Genomic DNA, 25,914 nt, shown 5'->3' with positions numbered 1-25,914 from the left:
AGTGCTACTAATTAGAGTAAGCATCAACTAATGTCCTAAAACTAACATGGAGTTTGATTTAGAAATTTCTCATTAGGTTTGAAAGCCTAATTTTTCTGTAGAGTATCACTTTCCAATACTTTTTTTAAACAACTTTGTCTAAAAAATACCTTATACAAATTGCATCTTGCAGGCTACTACAATGACTGTAAATATCCTTGAAGTATTAAAGTTAGGGACAAAAGCAACACTGTAAAATCAGAAAACGGTGCTCAGATAGGACTTCTGAATTAACAAGTCACAATGGTGAAGAAATAAAAGAACAAGGGAATTTAAATGTTAAGAGCCTCATTGAAGGGAGATGTCTCACCCAGCATCTGAAGTCAGGTTTTGTGGCAGGATGGAAAGAAATTGTAGGCAGTAACTTTTATGTAATAGAAAGTTTAAACTTTTGGATAAAAGTGATTCTGATCGTTTGTGCATGATGAAGCCATATCAGTTCGATTTAACTAGAGCAGAGTGGAAGTGGGACGTGCAAATCATAAATGATGCTAGCTTAGGAAGTGGGAGACAAATTTTAACAGAAATTGGCTAGAAACCTTCCTCTGTGAGTACCAAGACAGGGGTATTTACAGCACATCAGACTTAGGAGCAATAGTCCAATTATATTCTTGAGGTTAAGAGCTTGGGTGAAGTTTGGTTTGAAATTGGCAGAGTAGGTACTGTTATTTGAAGAAGGACAGGAGTAATTTGTTCTTTTATAGCCCTGAGATATTTAGCTGAAGATGTCTTCGGCCATGGCTATGCTAGAGGGATAAGATTTTTTTTTTAGGAAATAACACAAGAAAGCAAGATAGTGTGTTTTTTCTAAAGGTAGACAAGGCAAATGGTAGTTCATTGCAAGTGCTAGCAAGAAAATGCTTAACATATGCTCTTTAGTTTTTTTTTTTTTTTTTCCCTTAGAACAGGCTCAGTTTGAGATGATGCTACTGACATCCTGGAGCAAGTAGGGAAACTCAGAGATATCCTGAAGGAGAGGGTGAAAGTGGCATGGGGTTTAATTGGCCAAAATCCCCCCCCCCCCCCCCCCCAGTTAAAATGCTTACTTACAGCAAGAAACATAGGTGTAGGTCACCTGTATGGTAGTATTGCTATTCATATAATTTCATATTTTTTTCCATATTACAAAACAAAAATTTCTTGCATGACTTCTTCCACCCAAAGTCTGAGAATTTCTTCTGGTACTTGCTATGCCCCAGCTGATAAAATTCCTTTGTAACCTTTAAAAGATATGTGCATTTCTGTGTGTGGGAAAAGAATATGCATCTTATAAACTTGGCATTCACATCTGAATGACTTCTGTTTCAATAGGGTTAGCTACTCAAGGAATGCTTATTGTTGCCTGTTATTCTCTCTAAACAAGCAAAATAAAAGCTGTTCTTGGTTCACATAACACTGGCTCTAACTGGTAACTTATATGAGATCTCATTTCTGCCATGTGTCTGTATGCCCTATCATTTTGGTGTTTTCTTAGAGAAGACTCAATGGATTTTTTCAGCTTTCCTGTTTCCTTTTTGCATTTTTTTTTTTTAACATGTAGGAGTGTATGGAGAGATACAGTAGAATGGATGCAGGGGTCTTTTTTGTTAAAAGTGGAATTCAAGATCATATCTGAAGTAAAGAATTCTTTGTCTTCTGGATGAGAGTGGATTGCTAGTGACTTGCAGATGGCCTCTCCCTTAGCTTGATATCAGAGGAGTTGGTAGTGATTGAGTTGTTGACTTAATAGCAGTTGGGGCATATGCCAGTTGCTAGTGTTTTTTTATTTGGTGTTTTTTTTAAGCCTCTCTAAAGACCAACTTCTGAACTGTTTGATTACAAAACTTGGTATATCTTAAATTGCTAGTTCATTTTACCTATCCTAGTTAGCACATTTTCAGTGGTTGTTAATATCCATGTGTGTAGCTTGTGTGTTACAAATTTAAGGATGTAATCTGTTGGTTAACAGACCAGTGCTTGGGTGTTAGAGATAACAGAAAAAAACATCTTGCTTCAAAACTTCGACAGGAGGCTAACAAATTAAAAATATATTTTCTTTTCCAGCCACTTCTGACGCTAATTTAATCCCATCAGTTAAAGGATGATAAAGACTGAAGTCTTGCTTGACTCAAGGAAGCAGATCCCTTTCTGTGCACATGTATGTCTGCTGGTGTCTTAGTCATTCTCCTGGTAGTACTTGTGAGGCTCTTTATACAGAATAACAGTATGGTGGTAGACTTCAGTATGAGGGACTGCTGAGAACTGAACACCTCTCAAATACATTCATTTTGCTGATGTTCTTATGCTAATGTAAAGATTATTTTGTTATTACAGATATGCAAGCCTTTATTTCTGCTGTGCTATTGAAGATCAGGACAATGAACTAATAACTCTGGAAATAATTCATCGCTATGTGGAACTTCTTGACAAGTATTTTGGCAGTGTGAGTTAGTGCTGCTTTTTTGGTTAATTTTTTACAGATTCATAGTGTGTACTTTACTGTGTCACTTTTTAAAAGTGCTGTGGCATAAAATAATGATCAACTAGCTTTTGAAAAGATATATCTAACAAATTTCATGGTTTTTGGTCAAACGAAACTGATGGTTGACTATCTAACTTAAAATAGAAAATTAAATGATGAATTTGTGGAAAGATGACTGTTGTTAATGTGATATTAATTGCCCATATTTGTTCCTTTTCTTAGCACTCAGGGATCTCCCTTGAGTTTGGATAAAATTTTATGAATCCTTAGCTTTCTGTCTAGTCTCTCAGCTTTCCCTCTCCTTGGCACTGCTCTTTTGTGTATATACTCCCCCCCCATCAGCACTTCTTACATCTGCTTCCAAATCAGGCAGTTTCTTGTGAACTAATAGCAGGGGTAGGATAAGAGAAGACAGACATCTGCTTTCCCAGATACCAAATTCAAATGGAATTGTAATAGTACGTATTGGTGCTTTTAGAAGAACTCCTGCTCATCATTCTGCAGCCTTTGACTAGGACATGCACAGAATGAATAAAAAATTGAGAATATGATGTTGTAAAATTTCTGTAAGAGCGTATGGAGTTAGATAAAATCACTTTGGATAAAGCAAGCTAGAAGAGAACTTTTACAGGGGTGTTCTCATGCCTTATAAATGGCCACGTAAGACAAAGTTATGAATTAAAATTTTTTTAAGCTATGAAAACACTTTTCAAAGAAAGAGGCTGCTATAATTGTTTTTAACTGTAGCAAAAAAGATACTTTTCATTTAGTTTGGTCTCAAATGAGTGATGTGTGTTGCCTCACATCTCAAAAAGGTATAGCCTAAGGCTAATATCTTGATTTGGTGGAGCTGAGAGCGAGTTAAGTTTTGTAAGAGGACAGGTCAGTAGGTGGTATCAGCCCTGTTTGCAGTAATGCTCAATGTTCTTTTCAGGTATGTGAACTTGATATCATCTTCAATTTTGAAAAAGCCTATTTCATTCTGGATGAATTCCTTTTGGGAGGGGAAGTTCAGGAGACTTCTAAGAAAAATGTTCTCAAAGCTATTGAGCAGGCAGATCTTTTACAGGAGGTAAGCAAATTGAACTTCTCTGGTCAATGCATCAGCATGCTATGCCGTGATTAGAGAAAGCTCCTGCTTCTCTAAGCTTGTAGAAAGTGATTTTTAGCATGCTTAGCATGTAGTCTCTAGTTAGTTCTCCTAACTGTGCAATACTGCTACATTATCTGTTCTTTTCATCTTGTGTGTCATATGTGTATGTAAACTACTGTGATCTTTGCTTTGCTAGAAGTGCAAATGGCTGTTCAATGCTTTATACCTAGGTAGTTATAACTCATTCTCCTTTAAATTAATTTTGTTCACGTCTGTTTTCTGTTTCTTTTTGTTTACTTAATTACCATTAGTTTTTTCTCATACCTGATACATGTTCACTTCTTTACTGTTTCATTGCTGAAATCCAGAAGCTAGGTTCTCTGCTTTGAGACTCATTCAGGTATAGTTCTTATTCTAAAGACCTTCTGTCCTTCTGCTGTAGGTAGCTTACTTGAGCATGTTTCTATCTTTAAGCTGACAAAGCAGTAATAATGAAGTATAAAAACATTCAGTCTTTGAATGCTTTTGTTGTTCATTACTAGCTTTGGAGAAAGAAATACAGATTGTAATCCTCCCCCCTCCCCCCCAGAAAACACTTGATGGGGAGGGGTTCAGTGTTATAAGAAAATTTAATAGTATTTCCCTCTTGTTCCTCCGTCTTCATAGTGTTTTTATCTGTACTTACTGTCTGTTAGTCTTAAAGTTAACATTAAGTCTCTTGAATGAATAAATGGTCACAAAGCTCTGGTATGATACTGAGGGAATAATCAGTTCTGTGTGCGAATTTGTGAAACATGCAGTTTAACAAGGATGTTGAACCTTGATAGTTTTAAAATGCACTGAGGTTCACTGGTAAGATTCTATATAAATGTAAGCTGTTCTTTTTTTTTTTTTCCCCTCATGAACCTTCAGTTTGTTTTGTCCTGTGAGTTAATTGCTTAATTCTCATAACGAGCATTCTGTGTTCCAGCTGGTACTTCTTTTTGTTGAATGTGCTGTTATTAATAGGATGGGGAAACACCTAATGTTTTTTACCCTTCTGGTTGTGTTTTGTAATCTTCTTGGTGTACAGGAAAATCCACGACATGCTACGGTTCTTGTTTGTCAACAGCTAGCTAGCGTCATGAATACAGTCAGCCATTGCACACAGATTTGATATCCTGTTGTTCTAGGAAGCAAATATACGTGCTTATTTACGGCTTGTGTTTTGAAGCAATTTCTCTCAGTCCCTTCTTTACTCTTAGAAAGGATTATCTTAACTGGAAGTTCTGTTACAGTTTCAAAAAAAAAAAAAAAAAATCCATTTACTTACTCTTAAAATCTTTTGCTGTTCTTTCTGTGAAAACCGATGCAACAAATTAGTTACCTATTCTAGTCTGTCTTCTGCAAATGCACAGTTAATTTTATATATTTTTATATATATGTATATATGTATATAAATAGAATTACAGTATTCTGTCTTATTTTTGAATTTTATTTTCACCATTTTCTTAGGGCTCTTCTAAAGCAAAATGCACTCTATCACTAGGAAGTAATACTGATATTTCAGCCCAAATAACAATCATCCTCTTTTTCTCTTAGTTATACTTTGAAGTTAAAAATGTGTGTACAAAAGGAAGTATCACTCTTTCAATGGCAGACTTTTCCTGTGGCCCCAAGAGCTTTACTCTGATGCATTTCACTTCTGAGATCATATAGCCTTACTTTTTCCATCCCTATGAGATTTTATGTATGTTTTGTCAGGGTTTATTAACTCTTTTTTTCTGATTAAATTGGTATGTTACAATCTGTTGTGGTTCCACTGTAGTCTTAAGTTTGATGTTTTTTATAAACTAATTAATTTTTTCATTCTTAATAGAATGATATTGACTGCCAGTCAAATCTAAAACTACTCCAAACATCTGCTTATTAGTTTATTTAGATGGTTAATTTGAATATAAACTGAGATTTTTGAGTTTTTATCGAGTTGTACTGTTTCTGCAGGTTTTTTTTAATTAACTGTTGCTATGTGCATACTGAGTCTGATGAAGAAGGTTGTTAAACTAAGTTTGTCACAGCCAGAGACTTTTTTTTAATGCTTTTGGTTTGTTTCTGTTTCCCAGAATGCCTCAAAGAAACCTACTGGAATAAAATGTGTTTTGATTCCAAATGCAAAACATTTCTAGTGTGTTTGGTTTTGACCATGTCATATTCTAATTATGTTCAAGAAAAGGACTTTTTGGCCCTTGCCTTGCCTCATTTCAAAATTATCAGTTAGTCTTGAATATACTACATTATTAACTAGTTAATGACAGATACATTAATGTACAAAGCCCCTTTAAAGATTAAAAGCTGTACAGACTATTTACACAAAGAAAAAATCATTACAAATACATTACTGGGTGCATTTTAAAAGAAAATATGCAGAAGCATAAATTGCTGAATAGTGAACTGGTTCTTAAGTCTTGCCCACTTGTATCCTCTGTGGCAGTTTTCCAGGATGTGCTTCTGTTTCTGAGCACCTACTTCAGTGTGTCATTAAGTTCCTGGTGCTGTGTACTCCGCTTATTAATACTAACTGCTAGAGTCTATGTGACTGAAGCATAGTGGTATTTTGAGCCTTTTTTCACCCTTTAGTTTCTAACTAGCTCTTCAATAGCTCAGTTCACATGTTCATTCCCTTCTCACCATTTAATACTGTCTGATAACTTACCATTAGCCAGTAATCAATACTGGCAGTGTTTTATGAATGATAGTAAAACTCGTTATTCCAATGCTGCTTCCATGCTTCACTGTAAATCTATTGCTGTAAGTAATTCTGTTTAAATCAAGTATGCTATTTAGAGTCTTGTTTCATAATTTTATACCTGTCTTACTGTAGAAATTTTAAATAGTTAACTAGTAATTACTAAGACATGCATTTCTGAAAAGGTGATATATTGCTTGCGAGAACACCACAACTTTTATACTGCTGGCAGATGCAGTATGTTGTTGCATAACATACATACGTGCAGTAGCTGAAACATAATCGTGTGCCCAACTTCATGACATTTTTTTTAATGCATGAACCTGTAGCAACACAACATGTTTCATGGAAAAGAAAGGATTTTTTTTTTTTTACTTAAATAAAAGTTTAATATTTGCTGTGTTCTTATTTGTTGGTCCAAGAGTGACTATACATAATCTAGTATGCTGCTTGTGGGAGCTCATGGTCTTTCCTGGTGCTAAAACAGTAAAATTAAATATAGCTGTTAACAATTCTCATACATAATTTCTGAAAGCTAAACTAAACAGAATTGCTGTCTTCTTGATCTTGATTTGAAATAGGAGCGAGTTCCTAAACATTGGCTTCTAGTGAAAACTTGTTACTTACATTCTGTGTAATTTTTATAAAAGTATTTCAGAAATGACCCCCATTTTGTCCACCATTATTCTTTTAGACAGTGTGTATGTATTCTTTTAGTAGTTGATTGCAGAACATCTAAAATCCTATTTTTTCTAAGATAGATCCACCAGCCTTATTATTGGGATTTATCACATTTGCTTATTTCCATCAATATTTTAGTAATGATCAAAAATGTAAAAGCTGTATGAATGTGTTTTCTTATGCTCTTGCAGTTTGGCTTCAGTTGGTGTCTACTTATCCTTCTGCATGAAGAATAATAGATATGCTATCCATCAATCTTATTTCCTTAGCTATTTGCGGCCCCCAAAGCTTCCACCTCATCTTATATCCAGAAAGGTGCTTAAATCCTTAATGCCATCTGACATGGGTTAATTGCCTAGGGATGCTATGTAGATTTAAGTTTTCAATGTTAGAATGAGCATTTTCTTGGACAAGAATTGAAGATTTAGTGAATTACCTTTATATGTCATGGAAATTTTGCTTTTGGAGATAGAATGTGCTAATTGAAAACTGTAGGTATTCATAATAGTGGGAAGATGGCATTAGATTGTCATTGGGTTATGGCAAAATAAAGGAAGTTTTAGCACTGGCAATTATGAAAGAAAATTCTGATATTTAAACCTACAGTGGGTGGGAGCATAAAGTTTTTTTGTCTGGTTTAGGAAACAGCCTTTGTAAGCAGTTGTTTCTTATTAGTCTCCTGAGAAACTTAACCATAATTAATGTAATAAATTCAGTCTTTTGCTTAATGTTAACTCTTAAATATAGACTGCTGAAATAGATCGCCTTCCTAAGTTGGCAGTGACATTCTGTGCCTTGGCTATACCTGTATTCCTTTCAATGTGAAAGAAGAATGAATAATGAAATCTTTACAAAGTGAAGATCTGAGTGCCTTGATTGTGATGTGTTCTTCACATGAAATGCTGACTGCATTAGAAGTTACAAGTAGTAGAGCAGCTTTAGACTTCAGTTCTTAAGGCATGTATGTTCTTGATTTTATGAACAGATAATGGTCTCTAATTACATTTTAGGACATATTTGTGGAGAGCTATATGAGAGTTACCGTGCATGGAGGGGTGGGGGGATATGCAATTAGTTAATTATTTAAGGATTAGGAAATACTTAAGATCTGCGTTGACTGGGAATCTGTCATGACTGTTAGGAAATGCAGTAGTGGTAGTATTGTGGTAGCTGGCATCCTTTGTAAACGCGGTTCAGACTTCAGTCCCGGAAAGACGTTGGATATGTGGCAGAGAAGAGATAGTAATGCAGTTAAATTGCCTGTTTTTTGGTTTAAATATAAAGAGTATACCTTGCCCAGTTATATTAAGTGTTTTGACTTTGGTACTTTGGTCAGAAAAAGAGAAAGTGGGTTTATGTTTTTGGTGTTGATTTGAGACACTGTTTAAGAACCTATCACCTGGAGTAAGACTGTTCTTGGTTTTATGTGATAGCTGCTACAAAGTGTACTTGTTTGTGAGACATTCTAATATTGTGACAAGTGTCATAGACAAGCCTATAAATAAACACAATAATGAAGTCCAATTGGGAATGTGCATTCAACATATTTACTTCCCTTTGAGGTATTGCATGTTCTCTTGCTTGTGCTGCTTAAAGTGCTTTTTAAGTAGTAGGTGAGGAAATGCATGTGTGTGTGGAAATGGCTGTTTGTGAGATACTTTGGAATGGAGAGGTAGCTTTGTTTTCTAGTCTGTGGAATAATATATTGCCTCGTTTCTTCTAGACTAGCATAGTTTGTTACAAGATGTAATGCCCAAAACCAAGATAAAGCATTATGGGACTGAGCAAACGGGTCAGTTGCTTGCTTGTTCATTTTCACACATCAGTTGAACAGGCAGTTGTGGGTTTTTTTTCTGAATGAAGGAAACCTTGTATGCATTATGATAGAAAAACGTGTTCCCTGCCATGCTTGCCTACAGTGGTGCTGTATAAGATTGCATATATAATAGGCTTCACTTCAGAAGAATTTATTTGCACCTTGTCTTAGGTAAATTAGGTTATTTGTTGTTCAGTTATACTATGGATTATTCCTGAAACTAGACTGAAAACTAGACTGTTTTTCAAGTGCAGTGTTCACAGGATACAAAGCAAGGAGATACTAAAATTAAGAAGTTTTTGATTCTGTGGAACTGCATAAATATATTTCCTATCTCATATGAGTTCCAAACCTTGCCAGACTATAACCTATTCTTTGTGTATGTTTTATGTTAATTATTTCACTTTGTAGTGTTCTGTTCAAGAAAAGAGTGACTTAAAATCTGTATGGAATTGCATTTCTAACTTCATATATGGATTAAATGTTTATTGCTATCTTGCTTGTCATTGGCTGTCCTAAAAACTTAAGTTTATAAACTCACTGATGAAACCTGTCAATGTGTTTTTGAAGCTGTCACTGTAGTTCCCTAAATAACTAATAAAAATTCAGCTGGACTTTAGATAGAATGAGCAATAAAAATATGCATAATGAGGAATACCTTAGGAATATCACTTCTCTTTGGAACAAACCTCTAAAGACAACTAGTTGTCATTTTAATAGTGGCAGACCTGCAATTGTTAATATCAAAAGCATCTTAATTTTTTATAGATATTTTTCATCTGTCCTCTTTGTACTGTGGAGTAGGCTTTCCTGCAAATACTTTTCAAATCATACTATTATTTAGAAAAAGAGGAGTTGGGCCAGAAAATGAGTAGCTGAACCTACATCTCTTTTTTTTTCTCCTGGAAAGAAAAGAGAGGGAGGAAGTTAACCTTTTCAGTTTTAAGTGTCGTCTTCAAAAAGTGGCACTGAGTATCCAGGAAGTCATCATGAAATACTCCACCCCTCCCCATTCTCAAACTGCTTTGTTTCTGATGGCTGAAGTATTAAGTGGTCCATGTTGGAGTCACTGACTCTTCTTCTAGAAGTGCAGTTCAGTGTCTTAATGTTCTTTGTGAAGCTCACTGCTTTTCTGGATGTGTTATGACACTTAAGACTTCAGTGTCGTAGCTTTGCAGGCTGTGATTTCTAAATGCTTCAGAAATCCAGTTGTCTTTCCAGAGATACGTTGTCAGATCTTAATCTATCCTTCACTTTAGGAATTGAAAATAATAGAGAGCGGTCTGCTCGTCACCTGAGCTGCTTTTGTGCAGACCTTTGAAATCTCATTTTAGTAAATCTATCTCCATAATATTCACCTCTTTTCTTGACTGTTTTGTTTAATCGAAATGCGTGCATGTAGGATGCAAGTAAACTTATTCTATTAAGAAAATCAGAACCTGATCAGACTTTCATAAGAGTCAAAAGATGTGAGGAAGGAATCCTCCTTGTAAGTATTAAACATGCATTCAGTCAGTTCTGAAAACTGAAACATTAGGAAGTTTCAGTTATAAGTAAGAAAGACAGTATATAAGTAAGACAGAATAATACAAGTTAGCTGTCCAGTACACCATCTGATGTGAATTCAAATACTAATGAACAACATGTACTTCACAACTGCCTATGAAATTGATTATTAAGTGGTATAAGCAATCCTTGTAGATCTGTTAAGGGTCTATTATCTGTACACTGAACTCCTGATAGTGGTGTTTTTTAAGAGTTATTCTTCCAGAGCTGTCTGTAGAAGCACTGCATCAGGGTGATGCGATGAAAATTTTAGTACTGCTGCATGTACCATTCTCATTTTCAGGAGTTGAGTCCCTGACTTTTGGTCACCAAGATGGCAAATTCATTGAACAGCTGAAGATGTATTTTATCATAATGAATACAATGAAGATGTATCTTATCTTCCAAATTAGATGCTCTTTTTGAGCACATTAATCTGCATCTTAATAGAATATATTCCTTGAATTTGACAGAATGTTGAAAAGAGCAGTGTTAGATGTTTGAACCCTGAGACAGTGAGGAGAAAATTCTGTTTTACTCTGGTATCCCTGAGAATTGTGTGAGATGATCTGTCATCTTGCACTGCTACTACCCTTTCTCAAAACTCAAATTACATGTGACGATAGTTTTAGAGCTCCACAGAATAGTAGGTGAAAAGAATATGAACACCCGCAGGAGGCCTCCCATTGTGTTGTGTTCCGTTTTTAGATTATGATTTCTTTGTGGTCTTATCTGTGTGTTGTACAAATGTCAGGCATGTTGCTGCTGTGTGTTTTGGGGCTTTTGTTTTATTATTTTATTTTTTTTAAAGAGGCAGCTATGGTTTTTGCTGCCAAGCTAGCTAGGAAAAGTAATAGTTCTGGTGCTGGATAATAAGATGCATTAAAAGTGTATATATTTTAAGTTTTATGCTGAAAATTTTATTTAAAAAGGCAAAAAAAAGTCTGAGAAGGACTATTGTCCAAAATTATTTTGAGAAATCTAAATACATTTGACTAATGAGTGAATTAAAGTGAAAATGTTAAGCTTTTTGCACCAAGCGTTACTACCTGAATATAGCTCAGCAAGTAAATATGGTAACTGTTAGAGGAGTAAATATAATTACATAACTCTTGAATTAAATTGTTTAAACTGCATCAGAGATGGTAGATAAATTAGTTGGATGAAACTCTTGTTATTTCCCGTTATGAAACAAATCTTACTCTAAGATTAGTGTTAATAATAATAATACTGTGTGAAGCTTAGTCACTGGATTAAATATATGTAAATTTTGTGGCATCCTGTTCTGTTATGCTATCAGTCTCTTATGGTGACAGTAATGAACAACTGATATTACATTCTTAAAAAAAAAAAAAAAATCTTTCAATTAATCTTCCTTTGAATTAATCCTCCTTCAAGCACAGGTAAAGGTTTCTAAATAACTCTAAATTATGCTTTTAAGGTATTAATATGCTTTTTCTCATTAAAAAAAATCAAAAATAAATTAATGAAGGTTTTTAATGCATCTGCTTGGAATCCTTGAACAGTTGTTTTTTACTGTTGCATTTCTGTTATTTGCTTTCTTAACAATGGACTTCTAGTAGAACCAGTAAAATTGTTTTAACTTAGAGTAACAATAGTTGAAGTGCATTTGAGTAAAATGACTGACTTTACTTTTGTATGTAGTTTAGAATGTTTTCTAACTTTTATTTTAAATGGAAATAAGTTATAAATAGTTTGTTAAAGTAGTTGGTATTACATTTTCACTGCTGCTTGATTTTGTGTTTGTAGAGCCAGAATGAAGACTGGGGAGGTTTGTCTGAGGATATCTTATGATTAAGAGCAATCTAAGGCATTAGCCCTTTTGACCCCCATCCAAATGATTGGTAACTACCAAATTTACCATTTTGGTGGCATGGATTAAATGGGTGCTATGCAAAACCTGTTGCACGCATAATTAAGTCCTTGCAAGGGTAAACAAAAATGGGTGATGGGCTTAACCTTCTGCAACACTTGCATGATGGTCTTTCAAGAGTGCTTTGAATTTCCCTTTTATTTTTCCTTTCTGTACTAACCGCATCAACTTGAAGTATGTGACTTCTACTAGCTTTCTTTTGGAGTTGATAATTAAGTGGGATAATGCAAGTTAGAGAAATGGATGCCAAAACTAATTACTAAACAGATGTTTGGCTTTGTTTACTTACAATCAACCCATGTAAACCTATATTTACTGGAAAATGAGCTGTAACATCTGCTGTGCAAAGAAAATGGACCCTACAAAGAGTGGGTGCTGCTGAAATTGTGTATTTAGTGCCGGATGCTGCATGACAGAACAAAGCTTATTTGCATATATAGTGCATTGCAACATATTTTTGTCCAGATCATAAGTGGATTACGTGGTGGCAGTCCTACTAAAAAAGGTAAGATTCTTTTAAAATAAGGCAAGCTTAAAACACACAGGAAAATGATTTGCTCAGGAAAACGTAATTAGTACACTGCTTATTTGATACCATGATGTACAAGTAGTTCACTAAAACTGGCTTTTATAATGTAGAGTTGCAGTGATAGATCTAATTTCATATGCAACTTTAGCTTTATAAATAGTAGGATTTCGTTTCCAGACTAAAGAAAATTTTTATAAAAAACAAAAATATTTGTAACATGTTCAAAACCAAATTCACTGTTTACCCCCCCCCCCTTTTTTTAACCATTTAAAAGGTAGAGTGTGTGATATAGCCACTGATTTGTTGGGAGTGGAGAGCAACTAATAACCTGCTTGTACATTAGAACTGTAGAACTAGAACAGCCAAGAAAATTCATTCATTCAAAATAGAATTTCTTAAATGAATCTAGCCATATTCTAAAACAACTAAAAGAAAACCTAAATGCCCAAGCTTGATTTTTTTTTTTGTTTGTTTTTCACATTTTTTCCACCCATTCCTTGCTTTTTCCCTTCTTCATGATAACAAGTTCATATCTGTGAAGAATGTGATTCTCATGGTGAGGCTCGTATTGATACTGTGACTGTAAAAGTTTGATGCTTGTGGTTAGAACTTTATAAAGGATTTATTTTGGTTGGGACCTATGCCAAACAGAGCATTTGCTCAGTTTAACTTTTTTCTGTTGTCTTAGACTGCTGCATAGACCAGTTCTGGAACATGCAAGCTCAAGCATAGAGAATTCTGGGTGACTCAAATTTGTTTGCACTATGTTCATGGTTAATTCTATGTACAGGCACAGTTTTAGCTGAAGAAATGTGCCTTGATCCCATTAATTTACACCACAGTGGCATTATCAGATGGCCCATGAAATTTTTCCTACTGTACTTTTCCCTGGAAGGAATGAAGTAGTAGTCACTGTGTAGAGAGCTTAATTTCTGCTTGTCATGACTCCACAGAATTTGGGAGAAATGGGAATGGCACCTGCTGGGGGGAGTTGAGAAGGGCAAATAGATTGTTGCACATAAAAAGAGATAGTGATGGCTTGCTGGCTGGAAGGAACTGCTGCTTACATGGAGGAGTGGAGATCTGCCCTGAAGAAAGATCAGCTGAGGTGAAGAGAGCAAGTCTGTGGGCAGGGGGAGGAGTTTGACTCATAAAGCTTCTGTGCTTGGATTATCCTGATATTTAACCAATAGGCTGTATACTGCTCAAATTACTTGATCTGTGTTACTTTAGCAAGTATAAACAAGCACTAAATGAATAGAACTTTGATTTTTGAGGGCTGTTTTGGAGAGATTTACTTAAACTGGGGTTGAGTTCTCCCAGTACCTCGTTAATTAAGTAGCTCTGTTGCAGCAAGTGTAATAAGTCACATATTCAGAAATAGTCTATTCCATAAAGAATTTGGTTAAAGGGAAACCTTGTATAATGTTGAAAAATTTAACAGTGGTACACATAACTAAGCAGGGTGGAATCTGTTTATTGTGCACCCAACTCCTACTTCTGCTTTCCTATTGGAGCAGAGTTTACAAGTGTTGAAGTCATGGTTTTGAGTCAGGGTGCAGTTTCCCCAACACCTAAATCCATGCTGAGTGTGACTCCTGTTAAGAAGGCTAGTTGAGTGTGGTGGTGCTCCTGTTGATCCATGTGCCCTGGGGCCATGTGGCTCCTGGCTTACTGGCTGAAAATTAAGGACATGCAGGGGAGTGTGGGGAAGTGGCAGCAAGGCGGTGGTGGGGAGGGAACTGAAAAGCAAAGTATAAGGCTGCTCATTTTAGCAGTAGCCTGCACTTTGATTTGCTAAGGCTGACAGTGTAACTTGAGTAGTTTACATTTATTTTTAACCATTGCCAGTATAACTAAGGTGTGGGGTGGTTTTTTTTTTTTTAAGCATCTGTTCCCCAAAGTATCTTGTCTTGACTCATATCTGCTGTGCATCCCCAAGTCAGTAGCTTAGGTAACTTCTTGCTGCACCCTTGCTGTTGGCTTGAGTCATAGTTGTGTGGCAAGGAGCCTCAGCAGCACTATTGGCTTAGGGAGTTTTCAGCTGTCCATTCCTTCCTCCATCCATTTGTTCTAGAGAAACTATTTGCATGGCCATGCTAGAACTAGATTGCAGATGCAATTAAAATGATCCAATTTAAATTGCCTCTTTCTAAAAGCATATAGTCAGCAGCTTTTATTTTCCTCATTCACAACTTGACCCTGCAAACATTTTTCCAAAAAACTGTAAGAAGACACCATGCTGCAGGACATGAAAGGAATAGGAGTGCTGAATTGTCATCAGCATGCAAGCTGAGTGATACTGGACATGACATGGCTGTTATATTCTGGTCAGCAGTATATTCTGGTCCTCCCTTCAAAAATACAGCCCTGCAGTTAAAGAACTAGTTCCTTAAGCAAAAGGGAATAAGTAATGCAAACCTCTAGCTGCACTGCAGTACTGGAAGAATTGGAAGAAAACTTTAATGAATCTTTATGTGCATAGTTTGGTGACCTGCCAAACGTACAGACACTGTGGAATTATCTGATAGAAAAGAACTCAGTCATTTGTAACAATTTTGACTGTGGCTTCACAATAGAAAGTATTTACTAGTATTGGTTTAAAGTATCTTGTGTTCTTGTGATGGGAAAGTGGAGCCTCCAGTGGATGCTTAGGACCATCCGTACCCTTAAAGATTAGATTGTGTTTATTCTTTGGAGCTCTTTGCATAGCAACTAACTGCATTTCAGAGCAATTATCACCTCTGATCCAGCAGATGAGAATGGCAAGGAAGAAGCGGGGAGCACTCACACCCAGTTAGAGTACATAAAGTTTCCGCTGATATTTTTACTCTTGCTCTTGAGAGGGAAGAAAGCAGAGGGCCACCACTGATTGTATGTCATCCATTTCCTCTGATCTGTTGAGGTGATGTGTTACAGCCTCTGTGTGTGCATATGCTAGAATACCTTACAGAGTATCGATTGAATGATCACTGTTGCTGTTTCAGACTCTAGCTGAGTATTGTATTGACTAATTTGCACCAATCTTGAAGATATTTTGTTCTCTGTCTATAGGAAGTTGCAGACAAAATCTCTTCCTGGACTTGGTATCAATGTAGTGCTATATTCTCAGTTTTTGAACAGCATCATAGTTAATAGTTGAATTTGAACACGTTCAAGACCTCTCAGGTATTTCTAGGTTCTCTGAGAAACACATTGCTCTCCTTTGATGAGTAAAGTAGAATTTTCCCGATAACCATGTAATTGGAGTTTCTGAATGCTTAGTTAACCAAAGATTTGGAAACAGATACTCTACTCTTTTGAAATCCTTGAAACCGCAAGTGAACTATAGCAATTTCCTAAAGCAGCCTCTCATTAGAAGTATTTTCTAATAAAGATTCAGAAGTAGAGTATAAATGCAATTGCTTCTGAAGCATTGCTGAAGTAGTACTTGTTAAATATTAATCTCTTCCTACTGTGAAAACTTCATGTTTTAAAACAGAAACCCTCATCCTTCCCCTCTCCTTTCCCCATAAGCTGTTTCTGTAAAATTGTTCCCACGCTACTGTGCACTCTGTGGTCGTGCTGCTTGTCTGTTCTAGTTTGGAGTTTGTTTAGATGATGGGGGGGGGAAGCCAAGGGTTTATCAAAAAGTAGCCATTATATTTTTACCTGCAGTTTCATGTGGTTTGTGTTTGTAGGATTTGTGCTGGTTTTGATGGAAAAGAAGTTGAAACAAATACCTAAGCAAACTTTCCCTGAAAAAAGAGGCTATCCAAGCACTCATGAAGTCTTTTTTGCTGTTGTGTGAAGTGTTCAGACAGTAGAATGTCAACAGTACGAAACACTGAACTTCAGTCTATTTGGTGTAGGCGCACATTGTTTCTTGTCTCTTTCTTGAATGCAGGAAATGAATTATTTTCTTGTCCACTACAGACATAAAATAACTTAAATTGCATCAAGAAAATTCAAAGTAGATGTTAAGAGAATTTTCTGGCAGTAAGGATAATGAAGCATTTAAGTGAATTTCTTGGGGGCATTAAAGTGTCCATGATTGGATGCCTTTAACAGATTCAATATCTCTCAGGCACGCTATTGGTATATTTGATCCTGTTTGGGGGACTGGATTAAGCTAAGTCCCTTCTAACTTTAGTTTGACTATTATTTTTAATTAGGTTGAATCGTGACAAAGTTGGGAGAACTGTATATTCAAGGAAAATGTCAGTTGGGTTGGGCTAGCTAAATATTTCTATTGACTCAAATCTACTCTCCACCATTTTTTTTCTTTTAGAAATCTGTAATGACTTAGGCTGAAAGTTTCAAAGAGTATTATTAGCTTTTTGAAATAATTTGCAAACACAGATGTCAGTTTGAAAAAGATGGGCTCTAGTAACTTTCAAATATTGTGGAATTGGAATGTGCAACTTCCGTCCTTATTGATATTGTAGGGCTATTACTGTTTTAGCAAAACCAGGATTGAAGCCTGATGTATTAAAGTCAGATAAATGATCTACATCCAAATTTTTTTAAATTAGTGGTGATTTTTTCAGAAGTAATATTTCATGACATAGTCTACCATTGTATTTGCACTGTAGAGGCACCATTACCCCTTCTAGCTGCCAGATTCACTCATTCCTGAATTCATTAAATCCAGGTAGCTTAGCTACTATCTTAAAGAAGTGCTTCACATGCTCAGATATTGTCTGATGTCTGCAGAGTCCCACAAAAGGAAGGTAACGTAGATGCTGATTGTAGAAGTTGACATCTGTCTTTTTCTCTTGAGTATGGTTTTTTTGGTGTTCAGACCTGCAGGCTAACTGCTCTGGAAACAGTACAGCAGGGAACACAGTAGGAAATTTGACAATTTATAGTTGGAGCATGTGAGAAAATGTAGTTCTCTGAAAGCAAATAACACTTGCCAAAACTTTATCTCCCTTTCTATTGTTAGTCAGGCTGCCCATAGTGCTGGTCCCTCTGTGTGTGTGACGTTCTGGGATGTCTGCAGTGGGCTGTAGAGGTCTGACTGAAACTGCAAATTTTTGTCTTGCAATGTTGCTTTGTTACCACTTCATATCTCACAGTTGCTCTTCTCTTCTGTTTAATCTTAGTTTCACCTCCAGAATGTTGATTTATTGCTAGTCTAGTTGTGTGTGGTGTTCATGCGTTCCATAGGTTCAAAAGCTGCTAAGAGTGAAACAACCATTTTCTTCCTGTTTTTATTTGACAACCTATCTTGCATCATCAGTAGATAAGTTTGTGTCAAGATGAGACTAATCCCATAACAGTAATTGACTCAATCATGTAATTTATCATGTACCAAAATTTTCACATCATAGACTTCCTGAAATTATAGACCGTCGGAAATATGAACTAAGCAGGAAAAATTTGACATTTTAGATTGCTACAATGTGCCTTTTTTTCAGTTGTGTTCATAAATCTGTATTGTGCAGGCAGCATGAGTAAAACAGAAGTTTTCTGTAATTCTTTTTCTAGGAATGTTTTGCCTGTGGAGACCTCAGCAACTGTAGAGTTACTCTTTCCTGTTTTGTCAAAACACCTACTACTTGGGGCTATTACTGTATACCATCAGCCCACAACTTCCTTCACCGGTTGAGAATATGCCTCAAATCTCCTGCATTTTGATGTTTAGTATAGGCTAACACTTGATTTAAGTAGTGAGAGAGCTTTTAAGAGCTACAATTCATATTTGTGTTTCAATGTCATGCACTAAAATCTTTTAAGTTCTACCAGAAATCACAACAGACTTCATAAAATTTGCAGCTCTCACTGAGCTATAGGTGCTGTTGCTTGAGAACCACTAGATTTGTAGTTGGCTTGTTCATAATAATTTTAAATAATTAGTATGAAATAATGTTCAGATTACTGATACTGAAAAGCAGCATTAATCTTGTAGAACTTCTAGGGTATATTTATTGGGGAGTTTTGTAATTGGAGATTATAATTTAAAGATTCAAGTTTGAACATTTTGTCAATAACCTGAGGGGGCAATATTCCTTTAAAAAAAATACATGGGATCGAGATGACTGTTAGGCTTAGTCACAAGTACTTTCTCAGTTCTAAGACTTTCTTCAACAGTTTTTTTTTTTTTGGGGGGGGGGTGAAATAAATTTAAGATTTTAATTGGTACATAATGAAAGATGGTAACTGACATGCAGAGGTTTTTTTTTTTTTTTTTTCCTCTCCCAGAAAATGCTTAATTGGTTTGTCTGGGGTTGATACTCCTAAATTGCTTTTACTCTATTAAAAAACTTCCTTATCTGTCTTTAGGGCCCTGATATACATACAAAAACTTTGAGTATTGTTTGCTTTCTAACTCATCTTTCTACAAATTGTTTACTCATGCTAGTAATATAAGAGCTAGTGCTAACTTCAGTGGCACAATTCAAAAGCAGAGAAAACATTCCCTACTGTGAAAGGTGTCTGAGATACCTCCCATCGTTAAACAGGCACTCCTTTTTAGAAGGAAACTTGCTTTCTTAAGTAATTCCATTGCTGCACTACCCTGGTACAGTGCTGCTTATAACCACATGCTAGAGGCCTCTTATCAATGTATGTTTATCCCAATGGATATGGTAGGTGATGTCAAACGGTAGCCAGTAGTGGATGTCTGCCAAAGAGCCTAAAACTGAGCAAATATGTAGTGATACATTGCTGGAACAGTTTCTCAGGCTCTCAAACATTTCTTGGCTGAGAAGAAACTCTGAGCTTACATAATACAGTAATTACAATGTAAAGTTCTCCTTTATGTTGGTGTTCCCAGCATGCAAGTTTATGGGGGGAGTAAAACCATGTTGTTTTTCCCAAAAAGTTTAGAATAGTCAAAAATAGAATACTGTATTTCTGTATCGAATGTCCTTTTCATGTTAGAGGTAAGATAGTGAGATAATCTTTCTTGTTTTTTTTTCTTGCTTATCTGTCCACCTTTGTACTATGTGTAAGAATGTATACATTTCTTTTGTAGCCACGTCATGAATACTTTAATGTCCCAGTGTACTAAATGACTTCATTCATCATGCATGCAGAGTTTCAGAGGAGATAGACCTGTGACTTACTCATGGCAGAACATTATCCTCAGCTTGGTGAATCCAATCATCTTGAATCCAATAGAATATCACAACCATTCTGTGCTGTTGTGCTCTTCCTCTTCCTCCTCTGTTTTACAGTGTTGTCTCTTCACATGTCTCATCTCAAAACTTGTTCTTGTTGGCGTATGGTTTAACTTTTTTTATTGTGTGCAAGTTTGAAGTCTTGTGTTTAAAAGTTCTGTAGAATTTTCTGAGCTAAACATCTAGATATTGCAACACTTATACTGTAACATTACTTGACCTGTATTTAACTTTTAAATAAGTTGTGTTGGTATTTAAAGATACAATTAGAACCTGTAGACTAAATTAATATTTACAGAGAAACTAGTGATCTGAAGGAATAGCACTATGTGGAATGTGCGTACACGCACAAGTGTTAAATGAAGTTACACAATTCTACACAGACCTTTCATCTTAAGTGCAAAGATGCACAAACCTTTCTGATACTGACACAATACCATGACTTACCTCACAAAGAGGAGGAAGACTGAATTGGTTAGGGCAAAGAAAATGACTGATGTAGATCTGCAAGTTACAACATTTGTATTTAAATGTTGAAAACACTGGTGTGAGTAGTTGAACAATTGCTGCTACTGAAAGAGAGGACAAGTTCATTGCTTTGCAAATGGTTAGAGTTGGAAATGTTTTTTATTCAGTCCATTGACAGCATATTTGAAATACTTTAATTGGCGTTTCCATTTTTAAGTACAGAATCACACGTATATTGAAGAGAACTGCCACGCAGATAAATATTTTAATTGAAAGGTACTTATCAGGGGTGTAGGCAGAGTGAGAGGGCATGTATTGCATCCTCTCTTTGCCTAATAGAAGTGAATACTTTGTTACCTAAAACTGACTCACTTTTTGAAAATTGTGTAATTATCAAGGAGCTGGTTATTGAAACTAACTGCAAACAACTAGTTCCGTATTGTATATGTGGTAATGCACTACCTTTCAAATGTTAAACTGACATAAAAATGGGAGATTTAGGGGGTGGGATGTTTGGATTAGACCTGCAGCATTCTGAAATCTTGTAGAAAACAAGATCATAGGAGTGGTGTTCCATTTCCAAGGTTGCTTCTTTGTTTGTAAGACATTAACAATGTTTGTGAATGTCTGGGTAATGCTGCTTTAGCCTGCATTATTTCATGCCTGTTGGCTTAAAATGCTGTGCATTGAGCTGTAATGAGATGCTGTTTTTCTTGTTATCTGTATACAGCTGCTTGCTTCTAAATGACTAGGTAATGAATTAGCTTTCCTGGCATGTTTGAAATAAAGTATTGCATGCACTTTTGTCTCATGTGAATGGCTTTTTTCCTCATCTGTGTTCTGATATATTTCAAATTTGCATTGTTTGCCTTGGGTGATTCTGAACTGCAGGTAGTGTATAATATTGCAAAATGTATTCTGTAACAATTGGATAAAATGTGTTTGGCACTTCCTAAAACAAATAACATGAACAAAACATAATATTTATTCTGTTTTTCTTAAAAGTCATAATTGATTAAATTATTCTAGTAAAACACTTTAGTTTTTAGGTGCTCCTTTTGAGAATATGTTGTCAAAATGCACGCAAGAAGGCATATCTGCTCAAGATTACTGCTGTAGTACTAGAAAATTAAAATCTTATTATTGAGTTTTACTGTTTTACTGGTGAGGTCTACCTATAGACAAGTAGCCAATGTCCTTGAAATACGTTGCTTTAAACTCATTGTCAGCCAATGTCTTTGATTTATTTGATAAAACTTCATCTTGATTTGAGCGATATATCTGGTTGCAACTTTGAATAGGCAGTGGAGACAATAATAATAGTAAACTGCTCTGAAGATAGTAGCAGAAATCCTTGGTATTTCTTCATATATTCATACGAATGTCATATATTTACTGAACAACATTTTTTTTTTTCAGGTAACTTAGCAAATATCTGATTTCACCACTGAGTAACTGTAAATGTTCATTGCTATCTAATCAATTTAAAACTTTGAAAAGTTGTGTTTTATTACAAATATTTTCAAGACCCTAAAATTTTTGAGAAGTTGTATTCCATTTGTTTTATAACTGCGTTCTGTTACTATAGTTGGCTAAAGATTGTAGGATTTTCTACAGAAGATGCTTACAGTTAGTGGATGCAGGAGAAGCATATCATCTAAAATGAATGCAGCTAAGTCATCTGAGAATACTACAGGTTATATTAAAAACTCTAGTCCCTCTTCAAGCAGTGGTACCTATTGAGTGATATGTTAAAATACACATTAATGCCTGCCATACTGTTTTATGTTATCAAGGTCACTGCAGTTCTAAGAATATATAAATATTGCATCAGTGAGAAAGCACCACATTCTTAATACATCCAGTATCTTGTTTCCAGTTGTTAACTTGCCTTTTCTTGAAATTTCTTATTTGCTGATGGATTTTGGAAGCCAATGTTAATCTCAAGCTGCTCAGCACTGGCCTTTTCCAAGTACTGACATACTTTAAAATGAAGTTACCTTTAAAATATTTTTTTTCTTTTAACATTGAATCATCTTACACATGAATTGAATTGAATGAAGATTGTAAACTTGATCACTCTGTGCTACCTAAGTGAAGGTTGATAGAGACAATCTGATGTTCTGATCTTATTTGCAAGATTTAAGGCTTTTAAGTATGTGATTTACTGACAAATTAGCTTTTTTTTAAAAAGAGCAATATTTAGAAAGCAGTTGAAAAATATTGTTTGCTGCTTTAATTGTTATCTGGCTTTTTCCTGCTTCATGACATGTCTTGTTTTAGGATGCTAAAGTAAGTTTATTCATACTCTGGATGCTAAAACGGCTTATGTTTCCATAAGGACACAGTATCCCTTTTATTTGTTATGATATTGCTAATAATTATGGAAATGGGCAGCTTAATCTTTCTAATCAGACTATATTTTTTCATATGCTCTAGGAATAATAAATACAAAACTGGTAATAACCCTTTGGAGTTTTGTATAAAACTACTTGCTCTGAATCTAAACAAAGCTTTTATTTTAAGGCTAGAATTAACCTTGAACTATATGCTGGTGTAGAATAATACACTCCTAATTCTCACAGTTCTTCAACTTCTGTAGTTGTCAGTTTATTGACATCAGATATACAAAGGTACCTTGATCTGGTTTTATGAATTAAACAAGCACCATTGTACAAAATCTAGGTTTTATAAAGAGTTTAAGGGATACTGTATCTAAGTTGCATCAGTCATTCCGTTTATCCACTTACTCATTCCTAGCAGATTTTTGAGACCCGTGAAACAAATTATCAAAAAAGCACTAACTGACTCTATTGCAAGATGCTTCCCCTTCCCTCCCCAATTCATGCCTCTATTACTGGTTGTGATTTGCTCCCTGCTGGTACATCTGAATTGCTTTCTTTTTATTATGCTTAAAGGCAATAAAATTTACCAGCTATTCCTGTGAACCATGACAATCTAATTAACAGCTCTTTGAAAAGTGCAGCTAATACCATGTTTGCAAACTGCAGTGCTTTTATATTTTCATATTTTTGGCTTCTCATTTTTAATTAAGCGTCTTCCGTACTAACTCTCATGTATGATACTGTTCAGTAGGAGCACAGGATCCATTTACCACTGTCTCAAATCTTCCCTCCACAGGAAGCAGAGACCCCACGTAGTGTACTTGAAGAAATTGGATTGACATAGATCTTCTCGTCAGCTGATGACATCTCAGTGTTTCATACTGTAAATGTTCACTGCCTTCATTGTAATGTTTAGCTAATGATGTAAGATGCTGTTTGTCAGTATTACTGTTTTGCTAAGCTGCTTCATTCAGGCCTACAAGAAAAATGCTTCTTTGAAAAGGGAACAAATTAAAGTCCAAAAATCATAAACAAAAGGGAATTAGAATTAAATTAATTAAACATCTCTTTTCACTGCATTTATAGGATGATTGCATTTGACTTCAATAAGTGTACTGTTTTTTATAAGCAAATGACTTCAGGAACTAAATGCATCATGACATAGCATATCTAAATGAAAAGAGACTACATGAATAACTTTAAAATTCAAAATGTTGCAGTGTAAAACTTGTTTTATGCAACCAAAGACTTCTGTTCATCTACATTTTAAGTCAACACTTGTGATAATTCTGCTTTTATTTCAGTTGATACATAAAGATTGGAAATGACTGTTTACTACTGAATTTGTCATTATACCAAAGAATCCTGTTAGGGTCTGCTTGTCAAACTGGTAAAAACTGTTAAGGTGATATCGCTTTTGGAAAGAAAACTGCAAACTGATCATTCATGAGAAATTAAAGTGTTTTTCAGTGTAATCATCTTGAGTAAAACCATGCGAGTTACTATATGATAAAGGGGAGGCGTCTGGTAAAAAATAGTATCCTTTCAAATAAGGAAACTCTTTTTAAATCTGATATTAGCTTACTCTGAACATACATAAACAGAAAAAGGGAACTAGCCTTTCTAACTGAATGGAGGGGTGCATAATGAAAATGGGATAATTTTGATCATGGAAAAGAGGGAGCTTTACAAAAGGGACTTCTCATGTTTTTCAGAGTCTAGAAATTGATTTGTATTTATTGTTGTTTTATAGTTGTGCTTTAATGGCTGTATGAGCACCTTTAAAAAAAACACTAAGTGATCAGCTTCATTTTGACTACTTTTCATTACTTGTATCTTATACACAGGTGATGCATACCTTATGAAACTACCACTTGGTGTACCGTACAACTAACTATAGTGAGAACTTTTTAAAAAAAAAAATTAGGTTTGTATACTAGACTCTTAAACTGCAGATTGGGCAAAGTTGTATTAAGTAATATTTTGACACTTCTAGCAGGCTTTCAGTAATTATTCACTGAAAATATTTTCACTTAAGGAGACTTCAGTAATGTGTGCTTTTCAGTTTTGAGAAGGTAGTGCCACACTTTGGGGTAGCAAAGTTCTGCTGTGTGTACGTGTGGTCCCCTACAGTGTAAGGATTTGCTTCCCTCTCTTCCCCTCCCTCCTCCCAGTAATTTCACTGTGGAAGTCAATGTTTTGGCTTGTTCACTGTAGTGCATAGTGTCACATACGTAGGTCATATATTCACAAAACTTAACTTTGGCATTGTTGCTGGAAGCAATCATGCCCTGCTAGCACAAGCTTATTTATACAGCCATCTGGAGAGGTAGACTGTAAATTTGACCTAGGTTAAAATTAACCCAGCAAAAAAGGGTTAATGTTAACACTTAGCAGTTCCCTGATCCAGATCACAGTATAAATGCTTGTGGCAGCATAAGGGACAAGGCGGAGGCCAGGCTGTGGGGGCCTGAGCCGGGCTGGGGCGGTACATGTCTGAGGCAGTGCCAGGGTAGGGCTTGCGAACTTGCAGCTTTACAGTTTTCAGGTCTGGCCATGCCATTCTGGGGATTTAAACCTACCTGATTGCTAGAGACCATGTTTAACCTAAGGTACACAAAAGCAGTGTTTTGCATTTCATCAGTGTACAATGTGCAGGGACAGGTGAGCTTCAAGTGGTATTAGAATGACCCTATGTGTGATACCGAAGTGGTTAAATTACCTTAAATTAAGTAAAATCTGAAGCAATTTTATATGTATTAAACATGTTTTTAAAGTTTACGTGTCACTTGTATGTGCTTGGCTGGATTAAGCTTTGTCGTGATTGTGACAAATAAGTTGTTTGACCTCCGTCTTACTATCACATTAGTTTAGTCATAATAAATGTCCATTTTTACACCATTGCTTTGTGTCTATATGCGATTAATTTTGATTTCTTTTTTTTTGGTAGAGGAAAGAAAAGGCTACGCAGTGCTAGCTTAAAAAAACAGAGGGAAATTTTATTAGTGCTTAACCTGCTCTTGAGCACTTTATTAAAAAAATGTGCGAATATACTGTGTCCAAGATTAGTTATTTACATCCATTTAAATTCTACAGAAAGCAATAAATTAGCAAGTTTTTGGAGGGCTTATCACATTAAACATGAAATTTATCAAAGTAGATGTTTAATTGATGTGGTAGTGCCAGTTCATTTCAAAATTAAACCATGTGTT

At 35.5% G+C, this 25,914-nt stretch overlaps 1 protein-coding gene across 6 annotated transcripts in view; it reads left to right on the top strand.

Annotated features, from left to right (window-relative positions):
* The window catches only part of AP1S2 (adaptor related protein complex 1 subunit sigma 2), a 32,211-nt gene extending 6,606 nt beyond the window's left edge, over window positions 1-25,605 (top strand). For 2 of the 6 annotated variants that reach the window (XM_067296872.1, XM_013951606.2), the window contains exons 3-5: window positions 2,353-2,461; window positions 3,435-3,572; window positions 23,499-25,605. In XM_067296872.1, the coding sequence (XP_067152973.1) occupies window positions 2,353-2,461; window positions 3,435-3,572; window positions 23,499-23,546 (295 nt within the window). In that variant the 3' untranslated portion in view covers window positions 23,547-25,605. Of the gene's footprint in view, window positions 1-2,352; window positions 2,462-3,434; window positions 3,573-12,130; window positions 12,226-12,719; window positions 12,760-19,744; window positions 21,299-23,498 lie in introns of those variants that run through there. The other 4 variants (XM_067296891.1, XM_067296886.1, XM_067296899.1 and 1 more) reach the window with 4 other exon arrangements.
* Window positions 25,606-25,914: the final 309 nt, after the last annotated feature.

This window comes from Apteryx mantelli, chromosome 1 (assembly GCF_036417845.1).
Source record: "Apteryx mantelli isolate bAptMan1 chromosome 1, bAptMan1.hap1, whole genome shotgun sequence".
Lineage (NCBI taxonomy): Eukaryota > Metazoa > Chordata > Aves > Apterygiformes > Apterygidae > Apteryx > Apteryx mantelli.
The sequence above is the reverse complement of the archived record's forward strand: the minus strand, read 5'-3'. Positions and strand labels throughout refer to the sequence as shown.